This window comes from Saimiri boliviensis, chromosome 1, assembly GCF_048565385.1.
Source record: "Saimiri boliviensis isolate mSaiBol1 chromosome 1, mSaiBol1.pri, whole genome shotgun sequence".
Classification (NCBI taxonomy): domain Eukaryota; kingdom Metazoa; phylum Chordata; class Mammalia; order Primates; family Cebidae; genus Saimiri; species Saimiri boliviensis.
This window is the reverse complement of record NC_133449.1, coordinates 49,502,399-49,527,484: the sequence shown is the minus strand read 5'-3', so window position 1 is coordinate 49,527,484 and position 25,086 is coordinate 49,502,399. Positions and strand designations below refer to the sequence as shown.

At 44.5% G+C, this 25,086-nt stretch overlaps 1 protein-coding gene across 2 annotated transcripts; it reads right to left on the bottom strand.

Moving 5' to 3' along the window:
• Window positions 1–1,093: 1,093 nt before the first annotated feature.
• Window positions 1,094–17,561, bottom strand: SLC20A1 (solute carrier family 20 member 1). Of its 2 annotated transcripts, none has more exons than XM_039477740.2 (11): window positions 17,298–17,561; window positions 16,295–16,880; window positions 15,995–16,135; window positions 15,719–15,804; window positions 10,093–10,189; window positions 7,660–7,779; window positions 5,844–6,113; window positions 5,178–5,736; window positions 4,386–4,571; window positions 3,415–3,499; window positions 1,094–2,049 (listed from the first exon to the last, which is right to left on the bottom strand). In XM_039477740.2, exons 2-11 carry the CDS (start codon window positions 16,614–16,616, stop codon window positions 1,858–1,860), a joined length of 2,058 nt encoding a protein of 685 aa, XP_039333674.1. In that variant the 5' UTR covers window positions 16,617–16,880; window positions 17,298–17,561; the 3' UTR covers window positions 1,094–1,857. The 2 variants fall into 2 exon arrangements, with proteins under 2 accessions (XP_039333674.1, XP_074253146.1); XM_074397045.1 differs by having other exon boundaries at window positions 17,439–17,561.
• Between the last annotated feature and the right edge of the window lie 7,525 nt (window positions 17,562–25,086).

The following is a 25,086-nucleotide window of genomic DNA, read 5'->3' as shown; positions in this document are numbered from 1 at the left end:
CACTTCCACTTAATAGTAAGTACCTCTTATGATTTTCTTAATATTCCCTTTTCTCTAGCTTACACTATAATACAGCATATCACACACACATATAACATGTAAAATGTGTTAACAACTGTTTACATTATTGCTAAGGCAATAATGTAACAGTAGGCTATTAGTAGTCAAGTTTTTGAAGTCAAAAGTTATACATGGTTTTTTGACTGCATGGAGGGTTGGTGCCCAACCTTCACACCGTTCAAGAGTTAACAGTAATATGAAAGCTAAAAACAATCTACATAAAATAGTAATAGTAAAATAAAGTCATCCATTCAGCAGTAAATCTTTGGCTGTTAAAAACCATGAGTAGGCTGGGTGCAGCGGCTCATGCCTTAATTCCAGCAGTTTGGGAGGCCAAGGTGGGTGGATCACTTGAGGTCAGGAGTTTGAGACCGGCCTGGCCAACATGGCAAAACCCTGTCTCTACTAAAAATATAAAAGTTATCTAGATGTGGTGGTGGGCCTGTTATCCCAGCTTTTTGGGAGGCTAGGGTAACAGGTGCCCTGAGGCAGGAGAATCGCTTGAACCTAGGAGGCAAGAGGCTGCAGTGAACCATGATTATGCAGCCACACTCCAGCCTGGGTGACAGCAAGACTCCATCTTAAAAAAAAAAAAAAAAAAAAAAAAAAGGTCGGGCGCGGTGGCTCAAGCCTGTAATCCCAAGCTACTCAGGAAGCTGAGGCAGGAGAATTGCCTGAACCCAGGAGGCGGAGGTTGCGGTGAGCTGAGATCGCGCCATTGCACTCCAGCCTGGGTAACGAGAGCGAAACTCCGTCTCAAAAAAAAAAAAAAAAAAAAAAACCTATGTGTGCTAACATGAAAGTGGATAGGCTGTGCTACTAAAAGGGAAAATGCCAAATTGTTACAACAGTCCCTACAGAGTAATGTCATGCATATTCTGGGGACACAAGAAACCTAACAGGGAGGAGTGGGGAGCTTTAAGTTGGACAGTAGCTCTCACTTATTAAGATATTCACATCTCCTAAGAATGACATAAGGCTAACTGATCAGGAGCCCAGATGATTCAAATATGAATAAAAACCATGAGACAAATTTTCTAAAAACTGTAGGCTTTTTTATTCAGTTAAGAGGTAGACAGATGAACATGGAAGGCTGTCCCATTTAAGTTGCCCAAAGTTCACAATTCCACTTCATTCATCCATCCCACACTGCCAGAAATCTTAAAAGAAATAACCAAGATTGCCAAAAGGCTTTTTTCCTTACTTCTTCTTAGCAATAATAGTCAACAAACTGCTTGCAACGAAGTTACTACTAATTTAAATTTTCACTGTGTTCAAAGAACCTCATCCCTCTAAGAAGCTCCCACATATGCCAATAGATCCTGCCACTACTGACAGGAGGGCAGAGTACCACTGACTCTACTTATATAATAGACTACAAAGGAAGCTCTAGTTATATTTTTTTGTTGTTGTTAAATCCCTGTGCATGTTCGGGCAGAAGCTGGTGAAACCAACAAAGCAGAGCATACTCTGTCAAATAGCTCTGCATGGTTGTTTTAAATAAAAATAAAAAAAACACAAGTCATCTTCAGAGATAACATTAAAACATAATGGAATTGAAGCCTGATACAAAAAGTAGAGAAATATGTACAGGAATTCACAGCCCAGAAGGAAAGGGGATCTCAGCAGAGGCCAGTGGAACCCTGGCTATTTTACATAGCTAATTTTGAGACAATTCATATTTAGCACAAAAGCAATTATAGCACAAGTAACACTTCCCTCCTCTGGCTCCTAAATAAAAAGACTCTTGTCAGTCTTCAGTAACACTGTAATCATTCTTCAGGGGAGCAGGAATACCTAAGGTGGTCCCAAACACTGACACAAATTTTGATCACAGGATAGCATATATCTGAAGACTGCCATGATGGCAGCACTGATAATTCCAGAAATGGGGACTGTGACAAACCAGGCCACAAAAATGTTACGAAAGAGACGCCAGTCAACAGCCTTCTTGGACCGGAGCCAGCCAACAGATACAACAGAGCCCACCTAAAAGAGAAACAGACCAAGGAAACAGGTTATTCAAGTGCCAATGGTATTCTGGTATTTTGGCAAACAGACACCTGAAACTGTTTGGACAAGGAGCCCCAGACCCCTGGACAAGAACAAGTCCATGAAAGCTGGTTTACAACAGGTTAAGATGGGAAAATGAAGGCACTTTGAAAATCCAACCATAATCTATATTAACAGTAGTAAAAGGACACAAGAACTATTTCTTGTCCCCTTCTAAGCTACTAGAATTTAATGAATAAACACTGCTTTTAACAACAAATTGAGTTGTAAGTCTTCCAAAGGTTATTTGCAGAGTGGCTGATATTAAACCTAACAAACCATTGCCTGGAGACACATCTGGTAGCAAACAGATGACTCGGCAGGATCCACGATGGACCAACATAAATCCTTTTAAGAAAACCAGTTTCTTCCTTTTCCTATGCTTATTATACTGTCATTAAACAACCTTAGGATTTGTTTAGTTTCTCAGTATTTCAATCCTGAGAGGCGTTGAATACATGCCTTCTGTAAATAAACTGCCTTGCCAACATTCTGGCAAGCCTCGCAGACTTGTTAGAACCAGGCTTTAAGCCACCACCAATGGCAGCAGAAACCCACCTGGCCAGAATTAAAGCACCCACCAGTTTCTAAGCATACACCCATCCTGCCCTAAATGGCTTCCTCAAAGACAAAGAACATAATGCTGCCGGCCGAGCACAGTGGCTCACACATGTAATGCTAGCACTTTGGGAGGCCAAGTCAGGTCAATCACCTGAGGTCAGGAATTTATTACCAGCCTGGCCAACATGGTGAAACCCTGTCTCTACTAAAAATACAAAAACTAGCCAGGCATGGTGGCGGGTGCCTGTAATCTCAGCTATTTGGGAGGCTAAGACACAAGAATCATTTGCACCTGGGAGGCAGAGGCTGCAGGGAGCCAAGATCACACCACTGCACCACAGCCTGGGGGACAGAGCAAGACTCTGACTCATAAATAAATAAATAAATAGTGGTGTCAAGTAGAAACGACTCGAGATTTTTAAAAAATTATTATAAAGCCACTACAATGAGGAATGGCTAGGTAACAAAGGAAGAGGTTAGTAACCAAAAATTACAGCAAGCTCCACATAAAAGAATGTTTCTATTATTTGGGGAGAATATCTATTTAATTGCTTAAATAAGAATAGATATGAGAAATTGTATAGTGTAAGCCTTTATTCTTATAATCACTTGTCCTAAACTTGTGAACTCTTTGAGACTCCAATTACACAAAACTTTCTAAATCAAATACCAGAGAAGTAAATTTTACACCCTACCTATCAGAAGAACCATTTGAAAAACACACATTGACATTACACTTACTTTACAATGTGTTGTACTGATGGGAAGGCCAATATTTGATGCAATCACCACAGTGAGGGCAGATGCCAGTTCAATACTGAAGCCACTATAGACACAAAAGGATTCTCGTCAGGAATTCAGTTTGACTTTTTTGAGATGCTAACACTACTTCTCAAGTTAACACAGTCCTGCTTTGTTCTACTCAGTCACAAAACCTCCACTGACATCTTTATTTGCTATAACCCCTAATATCCACCTTATTTAAATCAAGCCACGGGATGCCCAGTTTCCTTATTCTAAGGTTTCAAGTTTCATGTTTATCTGGAAGTCCTTTTTTTTTTTCTTTGAGATGGAGTCCCACTCTGTCACCCAGGCTGGAGTGCAGTGGCGCGATCTCGGCTCGCTGCAACCTCCACCTCCTGGGTTCATGCAATTCTCCTGCTTCAGTCTCCTGAGTAGCTGGGATTACACAGGCATGCACCACCATGCCTAGCTAATTTTTCTATTTTCAGTAGAGATGGCGTTTCACCATGTTGGTCAGGCTGGTCTTGAACCCCTGACCTCATGATCCACCCGCCTCAGCCTCCCAAAGTACTGGGATTAGAGGCATGAGCCACCACACCTGGCCCTGGAAGCCCATTATTAAATAAAATTTGCACTTTTATTTTGAAGAGTTTGGTAAACATGACTCTTAGCTCCCAAATAAAGAAAAATAAAAAGCAAGTATACGTAACTATCCACTCTTAGCACACACAGCTTTCTCAGAAAAGTCATTTTCTTCAGAGACCACTGGAGCTGAATGGATAAAATGTCTGACCAAAATGTTTAAGATCGAGACAAGTAAAATCTAAAAAGAACACACTGACAGTAAGAACATCAGGAACTTAAACAAACTTGGTTACTTTAAACTAGAGATTCGTTAGCACTTGACAGTATTACATCTCTGAAGAAAATGAGTACTGACCTCTGTAAGACCTACTCCACCTACTTACCTAGAGGGTGTGATTGGTGTCAGATCCTTCCCCATGGTCTGGATTACTCTCCTTCCCCAAACCCACAGACCAATACAGATACCAACACCACCATAGAGTAGAAGCCATATTGGTGTTGCCACTTTTGAAGAAACATCTCCCGTGTCATAAACCAAATATAAAGCAACCAGAGGCCCAATGGCATTGCTGGAAGAAACAAAGAGGGCAGAAGTAATTTTTCAGGCAGAACTAGATCTTGGCAAGATCCAATTTGCTGAATGACATACCAGGTTATCTAACGCACAGCTTTCAAGCAAAAGGGCTTTTCTTTCCAAGGACATAAATGGAACCCAACATACACAAAAGAAAAATGAACGCAGCTCTGATGGAGGGAGTGCCATGCAAATGGTGGCCTCTTTCTTCCTATAGGTAGCTTAAAGCAACTCTCAGGTTTCAATAAACAGTTTACAAACCAAACTGCAAAATCATTCAGTATGAAAAGCTTTCAAGTTTTTCATCTTACATCCTACAATTCACTACCAAAGAACTGGATCTCATCTTGATAGACAAAAGCCTTCTCTCTGAAAGATACCTCATCATCTATAGAAATAAAGTTAAAAACATTCTTTGTAATTCCTCTGAAGAGTAAAACTGTACTGTCTTATTAAGTCAATGACTGCTATTACCTCATTCTATTTGTATTATTCAGGGTCCCATAAGTGCTAGGAGTACCACTATCACAGGCACAGGCTTATGAAAAGGATAAATGATTTAAAAATAGGGTTAACAACATTAAGATCAATGTCAACTCACCTTACATCATTGCCACCATGGGCAAATGAGCCAAAGCAGGCTGTAAGGATCTGCAGGAATTGGAAGAGGAAAGAGACTTCAGGCTTATCCTGATCATACCATTCTTCCAGAGAGCCATTGCTTACTTTTCTGTCACCTAGACCCATCTCTGCCTTGACGCTCATGTCTATCTCAGATGCAGAGTGAAGGTCTGACACAGCATTGCAGTAACTGGTGTAACTGTCCATTCGAATTCGCTTCTTGGAGTCGGCATTAGGCCATGTCAGCTTCTCCATTTCTTCGCCCTTCTGTTCACCTTCTTTGGCACGGAATGAATCCAGAGGCATGCCACATATTGCCATAGTATAGGAAGTATAGCTATTATTGCGCCTTAAGGGTTTGTCACCAGAGTCTCCCATGCAATCTCCCACCTTGGCAAGATGTAATTTATGGAGCAGCTCTTTGTACAAGCCAGAATCTTTATGCACAGTGTGATACTGGTAGTGGCCACTGGAGTTTATTTGGTTGCTGACGGCTTGACTAAACTGGACAAGGTTCCCATTAGGCAACTGCACTGCACCTAGTCAAGATCACCAAGGTGACATTCAATGCAAAAAGCAACAAATCCAAACAGTAAGCCTCCCCACCACTGCAGACAACAAGGTGAAACCAGGAATTCCAACTCACCATTCACAGTGCTATCTATGCTGGTTTCCTCTTTCAAGTCCACGCTGGGAAGCCTTTCTCGCTCTGGAGCTTCCTCCAGATCTCCAAGTTTGAATGAGACTGTTCTCTCCTCCACCACAGCCTGGAGAGGCACAGTGGCAGACCCTACCTCAGAAACAGGATTCCTGTTTTCAGTATCACTGACAGACAACTTTGTTTCTTCATGGTCTTCTTTCAAGCTATTCTTTTTTTCCATTAAGGGGCTTTCAGATGGACTAGACTTTATTTCTCCTGGGGAAAAAAACGTTTTTTTTTTTTTTGGTTTGGTTGTGGCCATACTACTTTGTTCCACATCTCCTTTCCTCCACCCCCAAAAAACCCATCTCAAAACAACAATGTATGTGACCTTTATGAACATTTTTCCTGCCTGCTTTATCGTTTGCCAGCAACTCTCACTTGGGACCAGCAATACAGAACACCCTATGTCAGGGGTCCCAAACGTTTTCTGTAAATATTTTAGGTTTTACGGGCTTCTGTAGCACATTCGTGTTATGTTTTTATTTTTACAACCCTTTACACATATAAGAACCCTTCTTAGCTCCCTGTTGACCCATTCTACAGCGGAAAGTAGCTCAATCACCAGGGTGGTAATCTGAAACTGAAAATCTGAACTATACCCAATTCTATTCTTTTTAAAAGAGGATTCTCTCCAATTTCAGTCCAACAATTCAAGCAAAGAAGCATAGCTCAATGCAGGGAACTAAAGATGACAACTTTAATTTCCACCTCTATGAAACAGAGAGATGTGCCTTACAGCTCTAATCCCACAGGCAGACCAGAGTATCTCTTGCCTCTCTCTCATGCCAGTGCTCAGTATGCTGACCTATCCATTCATGCACCTCAGTCAAACTAGACTAACAGAAAGCAAGACTTGTCTCATCTCCTCCCAGAGAGGGTAAATGAGGTCAGAGTCCTGAAAGCCTGGTTCCCACCATGCACTTGGCATAGCCACACTAGCACGGAACTTCTCGGAGGCTCCTCCGTTCAGCTGCGGTGACGCAGCATTCTTCCTAATGCCTCTGCAGTCTGTGCATCCCTCAGCTTCTAAAGGATAAACTTCAAATGGCTAACCCAGCCCTCACATAGACGAAAAGGAAAGAAAATGATTCTTTTAAGGAAAAAAAAATACAAGATTTTAAGTAAGTCTGATACTAACCAAAATTTACTCAGTTACATGAGAGTGTTGTAATGGCCTAAATGATTCCTTCACATGACACTTGAAAATGTTTACTTCTAGAATCTGTGTTACAATTCTAGCAGAAACACAATGTATGTTTGTACATGTATTTGTATTGTACACTGAAATACAATGTCTATATGTATTCTAGCCCATATACAACATGTACACTTTAGACTTAGCTTTGCGTGTCTGAATCTGAAGTTATACACAGAAGTAGTTGTGGCAAATGTTTCCTCTATGAAAATATCTTGTACCTACCCCTTATTTTTCATTAAGGTATCCTTATACTTCTCAGTAAATGTAGGGTACGATTTCTCTATTTATCTATCATGTCACTGGCAACTGACCAAGGCACACTAAAAAAAAAAAAAAAATCAACGTCTCTACAGCACAGGCTGAATACTCTTTATCACTAGGTCTTAGGTCATGTAGTCTATTTAAGAACACGGTTTGGACAACAAACCCATATTCTCAAATTTCCCTTTAAAATCTCTTATTTTGCCAATCTATCCTAATAAATTTTTACAGGTAACCAAACAAAAAAGAAATAAGCACAACATCAGTAGTTAAACTTTTCTGCTATAACTTATTACTTACGTTCAATTTTTCTCTTCATCCTGGGACATACAAAGAACCAGACGATAAGGGCACAGAAAACTGCACATCCCACCGAGATGAGGATGGTACCCCACAGAGGAAGTTTGTCAAAGCCCAGCACTAGGAGATAAAATGGTGCATCTTGAAAACCCCAGGGCAACAGCCCCCTGTAATAATGTGTAAACCCTCCTCTGGGGACTAAGGGGTTCCCCAACACCCTTGACAGCTACTGCCAGATTTAAGTGCACAGGGTTCACTGTGCTAGTGCCTATACAAATTTGGGAGAAAAACTCAATGATCATCTGAAAACCCAAGCCAGCCTGGCCCACCTGAACACCTGCGAGACTCAAGTGTCCTATGCTTCTCAACATACTAGCCTTTTTCCTTTCTTCACTTTAGAAGACAGTAAGGATCATTACATACTAAGGACCTGTGACTAGCTATGAAAAAGAAGAGTGTTCCATTCCCTAGCCCATAATCATAACTGCCACATATTCCACTACCACCTACAAACTTATTTTAATGTCAAAAGAATGATGTCTCAGTAGTCACATTTGTCATGCTGACATAATTCTGTGTAAAAGTGATTACATCCATTGTACTGGACTTCAGTAAAATCCTCTACTGAGATTATCTCCTTGAAAGCAGTATCAAAGCAAGATACAAAAAAACAAAAAATACCTATCAAAAGTCAGTAATTTAAAGAATAGCTTTAAAAGTTTTGTCTTTCAGCCGGGCATGGTAGCTCATGTCTGTAATCCCAGCACTTTGGGAGGCCAAGGCAGGTAGATCATCTACGGTCAGGAGTTTGAGACTAGCCTGGCCACCATGGCAAAACCCGTCTCTACTAAAAATACGAAAAAATTTAGCCAGGCATGGTGGTGCACACCTGTAGTCCCAGCTACACAGGAGGCTGAGGTGGGAGAATCACTTGAATCTGGGGGCAGAGGTTGCAATGAGCTGAGATTGTCCAGCCTGGACTTTGTCTCAAAAAAAAAAAAGGTTTTGTCTTTCACAAAAAGGAAAATTTAGTGGTAATTTCACTAACAAGCTTTATCTTAAAAAAAGAGACTTGCCTAGCAACACTTTCCATGTGGTTTAAGAATGAGCAGTATTAGTCATGACTTTATTGTCACCTACATGCCAGTAGGCTCCAAACCATTAGCTTGTACTAAAGACAGAAGCAAAGCACTGGCCAGGCGCAGTGGCTCTCGCCTGTAATCCCAGCACCTTGGGAGGCCAAGGCAGGCGGAACACCTGAGGTCAGGAGTTCGCTTCTCCTCACCAGTACATAAGAGTTCAGTATATATAAGAATAGTATTTTCTTAAAGTTGTCTATTTTGTTCCTGATTATTCAAAGAATAAAAGCAAGATTAAAAATACTTAGCTCCATCTAACAAAATGCACACACATAATTGTGAATCTAAAATAAGATTTTTTAAAAAATGAAAACATTTAGCTAACTCCAGGGTCAGCAACTACTTAGTGAGGTTTAAGAGGCAAGTCACAAACCATTAGTCAAAACTGTAATCATTTCAGTGGGCCACAACAAATGTTTAAAAAAAAAAACTAAAGAGAATTTGAAAATAAGGGTGCATAGCGCATAGTAAGTATAAGCGGCTTCATAACACTATTCCAGTTATCTTTCTCTCTATATACACATACATGTATCCTGTATTTCTTCCAGTGGATCACAGTATAAAGAATAAAAGTCGCTGCCTATGTAGTCACAGACCATCAGGGCCAAATGAGCCTAGATACCGAAACTGTACTGTCCTGAAAGTTACAAGTTACCAATCTTTTGTAGTTGCTAAATTAAACTTGTAGCACCATAATTTAATCCATGCCTTGCCTTAGTCCCAAACATGAAAGTAATCAACATTTCAACCTTTATATTCTCACAAATTATTTTTCCTCTTAGCTGCATGAATTTCTTCTTCCAAGTGCACTTAGAGCAGGTGGTAAACATCCCAACTCTTCTCATTCAAGCAGATTCACCGAAGTTTAGTACTTAGAAACAACAGTATCTCCATTTGGGAGAGAAAAATGAGAATATCCAGCAAACCAGTCCTAAACGACTGATTACTGAAGACCAGATATAACTAATGACTTCAGTAGTTGAGGTCAGTATTAATTCCAGCATTTTTAGCATAGACAGGAGAAAGGGAAGGAGAAGGTCATATTATCGTGGATCCTGTGAAGACTAAAGAGGAAAGGTCTGTAGTGATTTAGAATCTGAGCAGGTCTCTTTGGTTGAAAAACTATCTAGGTTAACTCAGCGTACACTAGCCTGCAGCCTTCTGAAATGGGCGCAGGCCAGCCACCTTCTAGGAGATTTCAGCCCTGTAAAGCAAAAAGGGGTAAATTGGGCATTTAATGCAAGTTTTGTAAACAACTTTATATTCACATTTAAATGTTTTGATATGTACTTACATGGTGCTCCAGTATACATGATGGAAAAGAGGTTTATTCCAACTGTGCAGGCATAGAAAACTGGCAAAGCTCGTAAACCATTAGGAACTGGATCTGCCTGTAAAACATCATTAAGATCAATATCTTAAAAGCTATAAAAGTTAACCCATTTCCACAGAATCTTATAACAGGGTAGGTTTGGGAATTATATAGTGTCAGTAACTGTCCCTCCAGAGTAGTTTCCAAGGCCAACTGGGTTTTTCCTGCATTTGCTCCTGGAATTCTTCCTATGAAGGTTAATTCCAACTTCTACCTGTTTGTTTGTTTGTTTTCTATTTTTCATAACAAGGCTACCTGTAGCAGTGACTGATAACTCCTGAAAAAACGATTTCAATAGCCACATTCTAAGGTACCCAAAAAGCCCTAATATAAACTTGAGCACATGACTGAAGATAGGCTATACTCTACTTTTGTAAGAGATGTCAAGAAACAGACTATGTTAGTATGCTGCTTACCTGATGACCTTCAAAGACTAAAAATACAACATGCAGACTATACCTAAGACAACCGTCTTATCTAAACATCTGACAAAGATGCCAATGCTTTACCAAAGTCCAATGATAAAAACTGATTGCACACAAGGTCATTCACTCACTGAACAGACTGTGTGCCAAGCTATTCTGGGCATTGAAGTATAGGAGGGAATAAGAGCAAGTTCCTGTTCTCATAGAACTGACACGCATGGCCAGGCATGGTGGCTCACGCCTGTGATCCCAGTACTTTGGGAGGCTGAAGCAGGCAGACCACAAGGTCAGGAGATCGAGATCATCTTGGCCAACATGGTGAAACCCTGTCTCTACTAAAAATACAAAAAATTAGCTGGGCATGGTTGTGCACAACTGTGATTCCAGCTACTCAGGAGGCTGAGGTAAGAGAATCGCTTGAACCCAGGAGGCAGAGGTAAGCCGAGATCGCACCATTACACTCCAGCCCAGGTGACAGAGCAAGACTCTGGGAGGATACAGCTGCAGTGAGCTACAATTAGGCCATCAAATTTCAGCCTGGGTGACAGGGCGAGATTTTGCTAAGAAGCAAAAAAAAAAAAAGAAAGAAAAAGAAAAAGAAAAAGAAAAAAATGCCAGGTGTGGTGGCTCAAGCCTGTAATCCCAGCACTTCGGGAGGCTGAGGAGGGTGGACCACCTCAGGTCAGGAGTTCGAGACCAGCCTGGCCAACATGGCGAAACCCCATCTCTACTAAAAATACAAAAAAAAAAAAAAAAAACAAAAAAACTAGCCAGGCCTGGTGGCAGGCGCCTGTAATCCCAGCTACTCAGGAAGCTGAGGCAGGAGAACTGCTTGAACCCTGGAGGCAGAAGTTGCAGTGAGCCGAGATAGTGCCCAGCATTCCAGCCTGGGTGACAGAGCAAGACTCCATTTCAAAGAAAAAAAGCTCCAATAAACCCAACCCAAGACTCCCACCCTGCAAAACTAAAACCCTTTAGTGTTCTAAAGACATTATGTGGCCGGGCGCGGTGGCTCAAGCCTGTAATCCCAGCACTTTGGGAGGCCGAGGCGGGTGGATCACGAGGTCGAGAGATTGAGACCATCCTGGTCAACATGGTGAAACCCCGTCTCTACTAAAAGTGCAAAAAAATTAGCTGGGCATGGTGGCACGTGCCTGTAATCCCAGCTACTCAGGAGGCTGAGGCAGGAGAATTGCCTGAGCCCAGGAGGCGGAGGTTGCGGTGAGCCGAGATCGCGCCATTGCACTCCAGCCTGGGTAACAAGGGCGAAACTCCGTCTCAAAAAAAAAAAAAAAAAAAAGACATTATGTGGGGACTTCTCTACAGATTTTCAAAGACTATTTCATAATATAGGGTTATCTATAAATCAAACTGTAATTGACTCGTCAGAAGTAGCAACCTTCATATTTATTATCCTGTACAGTATAGCCCATTTAAGTATTCCGTGAGGTAAAAAAAAATCTGAGGTATTCTCTATAAAAAGTAGTTAGGGATGGGGTAGGGAATGAATGACACTACTATACCAAGTTTATCATGAAATACAGGTTCATAGTTTAAAAAAAATGTCAATGCCAGGCGCGGTGGCTCAAGCCTGTAATCCCAGCACTTTGGGAGGCCGAGGCGGGTGGATCACGAGGTCAAGAGATCGAGACCATCCTGGTCAACATGGTGAAACCCCGTCGCTACTAAAAATACAAAAAATTAGCTGGGCATGGTAGCACATGCCTGTAATCCCAGCTACTCAGGAGGCTGAGGCAGGAGAATTGCTTGAACCCAGGAGGCGGAGGTTGCGGTGAGCCGAGATCGCGCCATTGCACTCCAGCCTGGGTAACCAGAGCGAAACTCCGTCTCAAAAAAAAAAAAAAAAAAAAAAAAACCAAAAAAAAAAAGTCAAAAGTTCAAGAGTCTAGGAAAAAGGTACAACAAGAAAGGTCTGTCATCACTGTACAGATCCACCTAACACACAAGTAAAACTTGACCTGGAAATAATGTGAATGCCTGATCATCTAGTCATGTGGGATGGGAAAGAAGGTCTTCACATAACCCCCCATCTTCACCAGAATAGTTCACTTTTACATATTGGATATTCTGCTTTTGTCTAAAGAAAAGGGAAGATAACCTAAATATATTTCTCCTAATAAATGAGAATGTCAAAAACCCTGTTTTCTTTGATTAGAATTTAAAAATACTCAACAGGAGCACTGAGGAGTATCCCTTCTGTACAATGCCAGTCCTGAACAGAAGCACCTCACCTCCGTTCTGTCTGTTCCTACCAGATTACCAACATGCTTTGAGCAAACATTCAGAGAATAGAAAATGTTTAAAAAGAAATTTTTTGAAATAAAAAGATGTACTTTTAATCTGTCAAATATTCAGATTTTAGCAGTTAGGATCCCCAAAGCTTACCAGTCTATTTTCTTGAAATTTAACTCCTAAAAAGCAGCAGAAATAGTCAAACTCACCTGAATACTCCTGTTACAGAGGAACCGGCCTGAAAGAGTGTATGTGCATGCACACGCAGAGTGGCGGAAGATCCTCAAAGTCAATATTGTTTTATTTTGTTTATTTTTTTTTGAGACGGAGTTGAGATCTATTGCCAGGCTGGAGTGCAGTGGCGTCATCTCAGCTCGCTGCAACCTCCACCTCCTGGGTTCAAGCAATTCTGCCTCAGCCTCCAGTAGCTAGGACTACAGGTGCCCGCCACCACACCCAGCTAATTTTTGGTATTTTAGTAGAGACGGAGCTGGCCAGTATGGTCTCTAACTCCTGACCTCATGATCTGCCTGCCTCGGCCTCCCAAAGTGCTGGGATTACAGGAGTGAGCCATCGCACCTGGTTCATCAATATTGTTTTAAACACTATGCCAATCATTCATCATTTGATCATACCCATTCCCATACCCACATGAAAAATATACAGTTAATACAAAAAATTAGCTGGGCTGCTCCCCAGTGTGGGCGACAGAGCGAGACTCCATGTCAAAAAAAAAAAAAAACCAAAAGGGCCGAGCGCGGTGGTTCAAGTCTGTAATCCCAGCACTTTGGGAGGCTGAGGCGGGTGGACCACGAAGTCAAGAGATCGAGACCATCCTGGTCAACATGGTGAAACCCTGTCTCTACTAAAAACACAAAAAATTAGCTGGGCATGGTGGCGCGTGCCTATAATCCCAGCTACTCAGGAGGCTGAGGCAGGAGAATTGCCTGAATCCAGGAGGCGGAGGTTGTGGTGAGCCGAGATCGTGCCATTGCACTCCAGCCTGGGTAACCAGAGCGAAACTCCGTCTCAAAAAAAAAAAAAAAAAAAAAAAAACCATATACACACACACACACACACACACACACACAGTTAAGAAATCAGTTACTATATAAGAGCGTGGGGGTATGCATTCCTCAGATGAGAGGTTCTAGCCACCTGAGAATTCCTTTTTGCACCTAAGAGGACCACCATTTCCCCTCCGGGAAATAAGTTTGTTTTCTGGAGGTGAAACACACAAACCATCTCCAAAAACAAAATGATCTGTTACTTAATCATCAACAAAGGGCCAGTATAAACCTTGACAAAGTGGGAATTCACAACAGGAGATCCAACTAATGCTTCTGAGACTCTGCTAAGTAGCAGGATATAGGGTTCTAATGTAAGTACCAAAAAAAACCCAGTCCATGACAGCCAGGCACAGTGGCTCACGCCTATAAACCCAGCACTTTGGGAGGCTGAGGTGGGCAAATCACGAGGTCAAGAGATCAAGACCACCCTGGCCAACATGGTGAAACCTTGTCTCTACTAAAAGTACAAAAATTAGCTGGGCATAGTGGCGGAAGCCTGTAGTCTCAGCTACTCGGAAGGCTGAAGCAGGAGAATTACTTCAAGCCAGGAGGTGGAGGTTGCAGTGAGCCAATATTGCGCCACTGCACTCCAGCCTAGCGACAGAGCAAGACTCCGTCTCAAAAAAAAATCCAGTCCATGACTACTGGTGAGCCTCTAATTTAAGCATCTTAGTATCATACACTACAATTGTAGGGTGTAGGAAGGCAGGTGCTTATCGTACCTGTCTGCTGAATGAAACAGAACCAAATCTAAGAGTTCATAAATATCAATAAACTGTTTACTCTCAAATTATACCAACCTAGAAATATTTCAAGTTTTCAAAGTGTTAAGCTGCTATATTCTGCCAGATTCTGGCTACGGAAAATAGTGATTAGTGAATCACTTTTCTAGTCACAGAATTTCTATGGAGAAGACAAATCCTTCCCTAGAGAAGCTTAGAACTAGACCAGACAAGTGGTTCTGAATACATTCTTACCAGCTGGAATTTATGCTATCTCCCTTCACTCAGATTTCTACAGTTTAGGGACATTTTTAAGAACTTACAATGGATTGTTAAAAGCCATTCACCTTAGAAAAAGGACAACTTTGTTTCCTGAGAAAAATGCATTTATTCTTACTGTAACTCAGTCCTATGCCAACATAATCCCTTGTCTACATTTATTTTGAAGCCAGCATGACTTCTTGATAAAAGAAATGCTATTGGGTCACTTAAAAAGGATTTTCAAACAGACAGGAAATGAAATGGCTGCCTGAAAAAAAAATTTTTTTTTTTTTGGCCAAAAACGACCTTTAACTGATTCTTTTCACCTATTCTGAGAAATTGGAATCAAGTCACTACGGGAGGCAGAGTCCACATCTAGAAGCTTATAAACTAGTTATGATAATCAGCATTGTAGAGACCCATTTAACTGGCAGCTTAATAAAAAAGCCGCAGGGGATACTGACTTGAATTCCAAGCTTATACACTGCATTAGCCTATATATAATGGTGGTTCAAACAAACAATCTATATACAGCTATACAAAGCCACCCAAAATAAATTTCCGTATTTTTTTGCTCCCAGTTTCTCCTATTACTTGGCACATCATGGCATTCAATTTTTCCTCCCTGACTGCCTTCTTATTAAAAACTTGCTTCTTTCAGAGAACTCCACAACATACAAGAGGCACACAGAACAAAGAACTATTTTAACTTTCCAAGGCCGCATACCTATACACCAATCACATCTGCAAAAGTACCACTGGGTTTGAAATCAACTGGGTGTGATCCATGAAAGGTCTTCATAAGGGAGAGAGTTACCTTATGGAGGATGAACGCGCGAACTAGAAAGAATAAAATTCCAGACATAATTCCAGAAAGCAGTGGGGACACGAACCAAGACATCACTGGAATAGAACACATTACGAAAAAATATCAAATAATGAAAATCAGAAACCAAAAGCTTCTTTAAATATTTAAGAGTTCAAAATTCTTTGGTCTGTCCCTCCACATGAGAACACAGACTCCCAAACCTAATGCCATGGTAACATATGACAAAAACAAAAATTAAGACGCCATTCGGAAAATTAAACGTACCAATTTTTATCAGTTCAGACCACTTGACACCCTTCTGCCCCTGTGCCACGAGGGAGAAACCAATGGTTGCACCAACAATACAATGGGTTCCAGAAATGGGGAGCTTCAAAAACGAAGCCACGAGTTGCCACACAGCAGAACCTGAAACAAAGTCAAGTTTTATTAAGTAAATGGCAAAATTCTATTATGTAAGTGGTGCATTCCGAAACGTTAATCTGAAAGGTTAAGCACAAAAATGGAACCACCCATGATACAAATTTGCTCACCCACCACGAAGAGAACAAAACAAAAAGAACTTACCGAACATAGCACTGACTGAGCCGGCCATCAGCCGCCCTTGGGTTGAGTTGTACATCTCCACGTCAATCAAGCCCTTCCGGATGGTTTCGCTCACTTTGGCCCCCAGTAGGACCGAGCCCACTGTTTCAAAGATGCTAGCTAGGATGCAGGCTTGCTTCAGGGTCACTACACCTGAGCCCACAGCTGTACCAAAAGAATTTGCTACATCATTGGCTCCCACGGAGAATGCCAAGACAAATGCAATAATGAAGCCCAGGATGAGCATCCATAGGCAGCCCACCAATGGACCAGAAGCTGTAATACTGGGAATCGGCGTTGCCATTCTCTAGAGTAGTGGTTATTTAATGAGAGAATTACTAAGCGGCTTTCAAGATGTGTAAACAGAATATGAGGTATCAAAAAATGCTATAATAAATAATATATATTATATAAAATTAAATACTGTAAACTACGGCACAGAAACCGAGCTGGGGAGTCACTGCTATACGTTGCGTATGGGCAGCTGTTGTCTGGGGTTTCTTTGGCTCAGGAAGGCTAAAAGCACGGAGCAGAATTCCATGGCGAAGAGAAAGGACGCAAGTTCATCCTGCGGGGAAGGGGGGAAATAACAATAGCTGCACGACCCTGGAGGGCCAGTGGGACACCCGCTCTACCCACGCGCCCGGGACCCCGCCGTGCACTCTGCAGGCTACTCCAGACCCCATTCCCCCCAGACGCGCGAGACGGCGGGGCACGTGGCTCCGGGGCCTCCGCGCGCGCCCAGCCCGGCCCCCGCGCTGCCAGCCCGCGCGCGCGCCCTCAGCATGAAAACCGGAAAAGGGCTGTTCCCGCGCGCGCCGCTCGGGGACCGCCAAAAAGGCCCGCGGGCGGGCGGAGTGAAGGCGGCCAGCGGCGAAGCGAGAAGCCAGCCGCACCAGCCACGCCGGCCGCCTCTGGCGCCACGGCATCGGCGCCCAGCCCCGGGAAGAATAAAGAGCCTTTACGAGGCGGCGCCACTACTCACCAGGGGAAAGGGAGGGCGGAGCGGGAGACGAGGAGATCGAGGCGGCGGCGGCTGGAGCCACAGGCACACGCGCCTGCGGTCGGCGAGCACACGGCCCGGGTCGGCGGCACCGGGGACAGCTCCACGGGGCTCACAACTTACCCAGGAAGCAGCCGGGGGGCCTCTCAGCAGCCGAGAAGAGGAAGCACGCAGCCAGGGCCGGCAGCCATCACTCTAGCGGAGCACGCCACCGGCCCCTACTTATAGCCGGCGCCGCGACCCGCGTGACCTGCCGCGCCTCGCGCCGGCCCCGGAGCCCCGCCCCCGGCATGACGCAGCCCCCGCCGGCCCGGCGTGCCCGGCCTGGTGAGCCCGACGGTGGCGCTCATTGGCTTGGCCCGCGCCGGTGGCCACGCCCCCAGCAGGGAGCCGGTCCACGTGGGGCGGGACCATCCCTCCCGGCGCCCTCATCCCGGAGTTCCCGTACTGTCTCGCCCCGCCGGCTGGTTACCGCCAGAGACCAAGGGGGGGACCTCGCCGTGCACCCGGAGGCCGTCATGCGGGGTTACAGAGGCTGCGACCAAGGTCATTCCTAGCTCCTCTCTCGGGGCTCCGGAAAGCGGTCAGCGCCTCAAGCCGCACTTTCAGCGCATGCATGACCTGCCGCGCCCGGTCGCCACACCCGTCCCGTCTGCCCGGTGACGCTGCGGGAGAGCTTGCGCCTTGGGGCTCCGGATCCAGTTCTGGCACGTTGTTGCACCTGTGACTTGTCCTTGGCCTGGCACTGTCCCTCGCCTGGAGGAAGTGGGGGGATGCTCACGTGGTCGCTTTGCTCCCGCAGTCATGCACTTGGGTGAAAACAGAAAGACTGAAGAGTCACGAGAACCAGCTTGTCTACCCAGTTATGGCGCAGATCTGCAAGGATGGCTGTGGGTCATTAATTTCCCTGTGGCCGACCTGTGTTTGTAGCGCCGCAGCTGTGGCGAGGGGGAAGGACACTGCTTCGGATTCAAATTCTGACTCCTTGCTGCAGTGTGTCACCTTGAGCAAGTCCCAGATCTCTGACCGCGTTCTCACAATTGTAAAATGTTAACAGTGGCTGCCCACCTTGTGGCTGGAATTAAATGAATTAACGTGTGTGAATGTGGCTAGAACTCAGTAGATGTTCAGGAAAAGCTGATTTCCGCTTTGCTGTTACCGTGAATATGCTTGTTTTAGGATGTAGAAAAGGGTGGAAGGGGATGTTCTTGCATCCTGGAAGCTTATCCTTTTGAGATAAAGATTGATTTCTGGTCTCCTGCGTGGTGTATAGTGTAATTTTGACATTATTCAGATGCTTTACGCATATTTGGGGGTTGTTTGATTATATGGCTTAGAAGCAGGTCTAACCAGTCATGCCATGGGAGATTAAGGTCGTGGTTTCTTGTCAGAATTGTAGGGAGATGTAAAAATTCCAGCCAGAAATACCAGGCTTAGCATGCTCTGAAGCCTTCCCCACATTTTTGCTATCTCTAACAGCAGGGCACTGCATAGCAGAAACAAAGACGTTGTAAATTGTTGCTGTCTGAGTCATTTATAGAGGCTTAAACAACCTGAGTGTCCTCTGACCTACCCAGAACATTTGATGGAGTTGTATGAGTAACTTAAAAAGTTCTAGGTCCCAAGGTCGTGTCTGAAAAAGAAAGTTCATATCCGGGAGCACTGACCCTGTAGTGTAATCCTGGCACCTTAAAATGTACTGTTCCCTCCACCTTCACTTCAAGGTTATGAAAACATTGAGTAAAAAGGATGATCTGTTCAAAGTCCTTAGTGTTCTGCCAATTTAAAACATCAATTTTCAAAGCAGTTATTTGCAAGGAAATTGCCTAGAACTTCTAGTGTGCGATTTTTTTTTTTTTTTTTTTTTTGCAATCTGTCCACAGGCATATTTTTGTAGGGCTATGATAGGAGGTAGCTCTTCAAGTTGGTAAATACATGCTGGACAATCTGTGAGAGATTCATCTGAGTGAGAGAACACTCTCCAGGCCCCTGGGGTTGGTTTGCAGGGAAATCATAAGGTAGAGTTTCAAAGGCATTCCCTTGCATTGCAAATCAAAACTGCCTGTATCTTCGGGCTCTGATATAGTATAACTCTTCTTTTTTTAGGAAGAAATCCTTATCTTTCCAACACTGAGGATGCCTCTGCCAAAGAGTAGAAAGGGAGGTGAGGAATTGGGGTGGGCCCTCACTGCTGTGCCGCAGGATCAGTAGGGTATGGCCCTTGGAGACCCGGACCTTCCTCGGTTGGGATGCCTTCATCCTCCCTTAAGGGAGAAGAGGTAGGGCTCTGCCCCTGGGAAGAAGTTACAGTGCCTTGTAAATAGAAACAGGAGATAGGAGGACCATCCTTTTGTGTATAAATGGCATTGTTTCTGGCCTTATCTCTGAATGCTGGGGAAATGCAGAGATCCTAATGAAAATCTAATCTCTTAGAATCCAGGCATTGGCACAAACACCCTCTAGCATCTTAGGGAGGCAGTTTGGTCGGGTGGTTAAACACAGACTGTAAGACCAGACCACCTGCTCTGTTACTCCCTAGTCCTGTGACCATAGGCAAATAAATTCTCTGCCTCAGTTTCCTAATCTGTAAAAGGGAGAGATTGAGAGTTCTAATTCACAGGGCTGTTGTGAGGACCAAGTGAATGAATATATGTAAAGCCCATCTAAAAGAGCTCTTACTCTCTTTGTTCAATAACTAGCTAAAGGCCTGTCGTACATAGCCCGTGTTTAAAATGAAGCACTTGTCAGTTGTCAGGACCACCCTCATCCTCCTGCCCTTCCATCCAAGCTCTTTCAAATTTCTCCCACGGCGCATAGTGAGGGGACACGCAAAATGGGCTGCTGCCAGAAAAAGAGGAGCAGGGTTGTGGCTCATGCCACATAAATGGGCTCACTGGCCTGGCCCAAACCCTGAGTCCCCACAGGATCTTTGGTGAGTCACCGTCACTAACTCTGTGAGCCGAGGGTCCCTCCTCACCCTCATCTTCAGAGAGGACAGAACAAGACAACCTGTGGCATGTTGTAGAACACTGTGCCAGGCACTGTGGGTTTGGAGTCTTTTCACTAATTGGGTGGAGTTAAGCTGCTGAGAGCTAGGAAAGCTACTCTCCCCCGCATCCCAACCTAGCCCAGACCAGACAAAAGGAGGAGACAATGCCATTTTCGTACTTTTTAGTTCAGAGAGGTACAGTCAAGGAAATGCATTTGAGGTCACTGTTCAATGTGCATGAAGTAGGCATCCTGGAAATAGTCTGCTTGGAGCAGGGGGAACTCAAGTGGGTATAGGAACCTTGTGGAGCCAGACCAGGAACAAAGGTGGCTTCAGAGGCCATCTCTGAGGACTTGGATGGAAGCAGAGGCGAGAACATCCAGAGAAGAGAAGGTAAAGGAGAACCAGCTCTTCCACACACCAATGCCCTCCATCCCCTGATGAATGAGGTCATATCTGTGATGCAGCTGAATGCTTACTGTGTGCCAGGTACTGTTTCAGGTGCTCTGCACAGATTGTCTCAGGTGATGCTCTCAATAAAGCCTGGATGAGATATTTTCCCCTTACATTATAGACAGAGAAATGGAGGCACAGAGAAGGAAGTGACAGTTAAAGCTGCGAAGAACCTAATAAATTTCAAGACTGCCTTTTCCCAGATGCCAGCAAGTGCCGAGGCAAGTATGATTGCCCTAGGTGCCAACTCTTATTTGCACTTAAGTTAACACATCCACTTCCTTCTTTCCCCCTCATTTTTATTAACTCGGTTGCTTTTACAGCCTATATTTTGAGCCGCGTCAAACCCTGTTAGAATAGAAAAGGGACATTTCTAGGAGATCAGTCTTCAAGATTGGCCCCAGTTTCCCCAGAGTAGGAAGAGGCAGGAAGCCAAAGCACATGTTCTCTCCAGAAATAAAGTTGTTGCAGTGACCTAATCATGTCTTAGAGTTACTGAAAACTGTTCTCTTGAGACTTATCAAGAAAGGAAACCTATCTTGCAAGACAAAACCCACCTGTAGTCAATTCCTATAGGAAATAAGTTTCAAAATAATGTTTCTAGCAAGGACCACATGTCTCCACCACCACTTTCCCACTGGCTTTGGATGTGGCTGGCCTCTCTGTCTCCAGACAGTTCCCATTTCCCCAGCATCTGTGGCTCTGTCCTGGCAGGGTCCAAGGGATGCTTGGGATCCAGGGTGGGAGAGGGGTGCTTTCACCAAGCTGTGATATGGAGACTGGTTGAGACTGGCCTCAGACCAGCATCCCACAGCAAGAAAGAGCTGAGTTTTGGTTGTGCCAGGCAAACTGGTGGGTCCATTTCTCTGCCAACACAGGAGTATGAGAGGTTGGTCCACCCTCTCCAGATTTTACATGCCTCCACCCTGGCTGCACATGGCCTGGTCTCTTCTTTTTGGCTTTTAGTTCACATATTTGGGTGTGATATGGTATAGGAGCCAGACAGAGGGAATGGAAGCACAGTTCTTAGAACCTGAAATGGTCCAGGTGTCTCAGGAGCCAGCTTCCGAACAGTACAGCATCCTGAATACCTCTTTAGGAGACGTCTCTGGAGACCTAAACTGGGACTTCTCATTTTCCCCAAGGCCGTTTTCTCATCCCTTAAACGGGGAAGAAAGGCAACTTGCTGAAAACTCAGAAACTGTGTGTAATGAAGATCCTGCAGCAGAAAAGGAAGAGGTCAGCTCGCTGCCCGCACAGTCCAGGATGTGTGGTTTTAGGCTAAGAAAGTGAGGGGGCAGCAGGACGTGAGTCATCCCCACAGTCATCCCAGGAGGAGGTGGAGGGTAACAGCATCGGGCTCTGTATGGCTTCTGTAGCCTTTCATCCATTCATTCATCTGTTCAGTCAACAACCTGCTATGGATCTAGTGGATCAACAAGACTGACCAGCCCATGCCTTCATGGGGCACAAACTCCTTGCATTAAGTTTTACACTGAGGAATGGCCATGAACACAACAGCCAAGGAGGCAAAGTCAACCTCTCCCTTCCCCCAACAGATCTGCCACTTCCGTACATGAACCTCACACCTCATCTTCCAGTACATGCTTATTTATCATTTGCTCTCTGCAGATCTGAGCACAGGAGTCTGTGCCAGGCCACTCACTGCATAGTCCACTCCACACTACAGAGCCTCCTGCTCCCCAGCATCCCTCTTCCCAGGTCAGTGCCCCTAACTCATCTGATCCCTTCAGTAAGAGAAAGGTCCCCAACAAGACCCCCACAGAGCTTGCTGGGCACAAAAAGCTGAGTTTTCAGGGAAGGTCTAGAGCCTGGGGCTGTACCTCAGCCTTGCTGGTCCAGAAATTCAGTTGTTCGGGGCACTCAAAGAGAGGCTTCCGCTATTGGGAACTGCCTCATGGGAGACAGGTTCTGAGCAGAACCCAGTTTCTTCATTTTCAGTGGGGAAGTCCATCTCCAAATGATGGGGATCCTCTTGCCCTCTGCCTAGAGCTTTGACTCCACCCCAGACTTGCTGAATGAGAATCTGCATTCTAACAAGATCCCTATATGGTTCATAAGCATGCCACAGTTTGGGAAGCAGTTACAAGAAGAATGACTCTTGTTACCTGGTAAGTTTAGAAACAATATGTTAACACATTCTTTCTTAATCAGATGTTCAAAAAACACCACTTTTTTTTTTTTTTTTTTTTTTTTTTTTTTTTTTTTTTTCTGTTTTAAGTCCTGTTTTTCTGAGCAGGCATTCCTACTGTTCTAGGTAAGGAATAGTTTAGCACATGGGCCCTGGGGCCAGACTGTTAGAAATTAAGTCTTGTCTACCATTTACGTGCTATGAGGTTGGGCAAATTGCTTAACTTCTCTGTGCCTCCCATTCCTCTGTAAAGTGGAGTTAAGAGGGTTGTTCTGAGACTTAAGTAAAATGCTTAGCACTATCCCTGGCATTTAGCAAGCACTTATTTGGATATTAATTGGATTTGGGTATCCCCCAGTTTTGTTTTTTTGAGACGGAGTCTTGTTCTGTCATTCAGGCTGTAGTGCAGTGGCAAAATCTCGGCTCACTGCAACCTCCGTCTGCTGGGTTCAAGCAATTCTCCCACCTCAGCCTCTTGAGGAGCTGAGACTACAGACTTCCACCACCACGCTCGGCTAATTTTTGTAATTTTAGTAGAGCCAAGAGTTTCACCATGTTGGCCAGGCTGGTCTCAAACTCCTGACCTCAAGTGATCCACCCGCCTCAGCCTCCTAAGGTGTTAGGATTACAGGCGTGAGCCACCATGCCCGTTTTATTTCGTTTTTGAGACAGGGCCTCACTGTGTTGCCCAGGTTGGAGTGCAGTGGCACAGTCTCAACTCACTGCAGCGTTGACCTCCCAGGCTCAGGTAATCCTCCTACCTCAGCCTCCCCAGTATCTGGGACTACAGTTGCATGCCACCATGCATGGCTAATTTTTGTGCTTTTTGTAGACTGGGTTTCACCATGTTGCCCAGGCTGGTCTTGAACTCTAGGGCTCAAGCGATCCACCCACTTCGGCCTCCCAAAGTGCTGGGATTACAGCCATAACTCACTGCACCTGGCCTAATTTTGTATATACCACCTTTACCATGTTTTAGGATGAAGTGCTTCTGTTGCTGGTGTCATCCATTTTGCACAAATTCTTCCCAGTTTTATTTTCCAACAGCGATTTTCTTCCTGGGGGTAACTTATATTGCCCCAAAATATATCCATTTTAGGACTGTCAACTTATTCAACCATTCAGCACCCACCACCCACAGAGAATTAACTTTTTAACTGTGACTTGGGATACTGCCCCTACCTTTTATTTTGTTTTTTAACTCCTCCCTCTCCACCCACTTGCCTCTCCATTTTTTTTTTTTTTTTTTTTTTGAGACGGAGTTTCGCTCTTGTTACCCAGGCTGGAGTGCCATGGCGCGATCTCGGCTCACCGCAACCTCCGCCTCCTGGGTTCAGGCAATTCTCCTGCCTCAGCTTCCTGAGTAGCTGGGACTACAGGCACGCGCCACCATGCCCAGCTAATTTTTTGTATTTTTAGTAGAGACGGGGTTTCACCATGTTGACCAGGATGGTCTCGATCTCTCGACCTCGTGATCCACCCGCCTCGGCCTCCCAAAGTGCTGGGATTACAGGCTTGAGCCACCGCGCCCGGCCTACCTCTCCATTTTTAATGAAAATCAAATGTTGGGCTGGGCGCGGTGGCTCAAGCCTGTAATCCCAGCACTTTGGGAGGCCGAGGCAGGTGGATCACGAGGTCGAGAGATCGAGACCATCCTGGTCAACGTGGTGAAACCCCGTCTCTACTTAAAAAAAAAAAAACAAAAAATTAGCTGGGCATGGTGGCACGTGCCTGTAATCCCAGCTACTCAGGAGGCTGAGGCAGGAGAATTGCCTGAACCCAGGAGGCAGAGGTTGCGGTGAGCCGAGATCACGCCATTGCACTCCAGCCTGGGTAACAAGAGCGAAACTCCATCTCAAAATAAAATAAATAAATAAATAAATAAAAATTAAAAAAAAGAAAATCAAATGTTAATGGTGATTTGTACAAACCTTACATATATGTGTAGGACTCACTCTCCTGTTTCCAGGTACCTTCAAAGGCACTGTTTCATTTTATCTTCACATCTGTGTGATATAGGCAGAGCAAGTATTTTTACCCTGTCACAGGGAAATGAGGGTCTGAGAGCCCACAGGCAGGCAAATAGCAAGTTGTAGAGTACGGCCTGGAGTCCTGCACACGCAACCCTGGCAGGCTCTGGATGAGAGACTCCCAAGTCTACTGTTTTTCTCACCACC

Excerpts from the sequence above, each read along its gene's own strand:
- SLC20A1 (XM_039477740.2), bottom strand. The coding sequence starts at position 16,616 with ATGGCAACGCCGATTCCCAGTATTACAGCTTCTGGTCCATTGGTGGGC. Across the intron at positions 10,190-15,718 it reads GCGCGTTCATCCTCCATAAG|GCAGATCCAGTTCCTAATGG; the intron begins GTAACTCTCTCC and ends GATGTTTTACAG. Across the intron at positions 7,780-10,092 it reads CATGTATACTGGAGCACCAT|TGCTGGGCTTTGACAAACTT; the intron begins GTAAGTACATAT and ends TTTATCTCCTAG.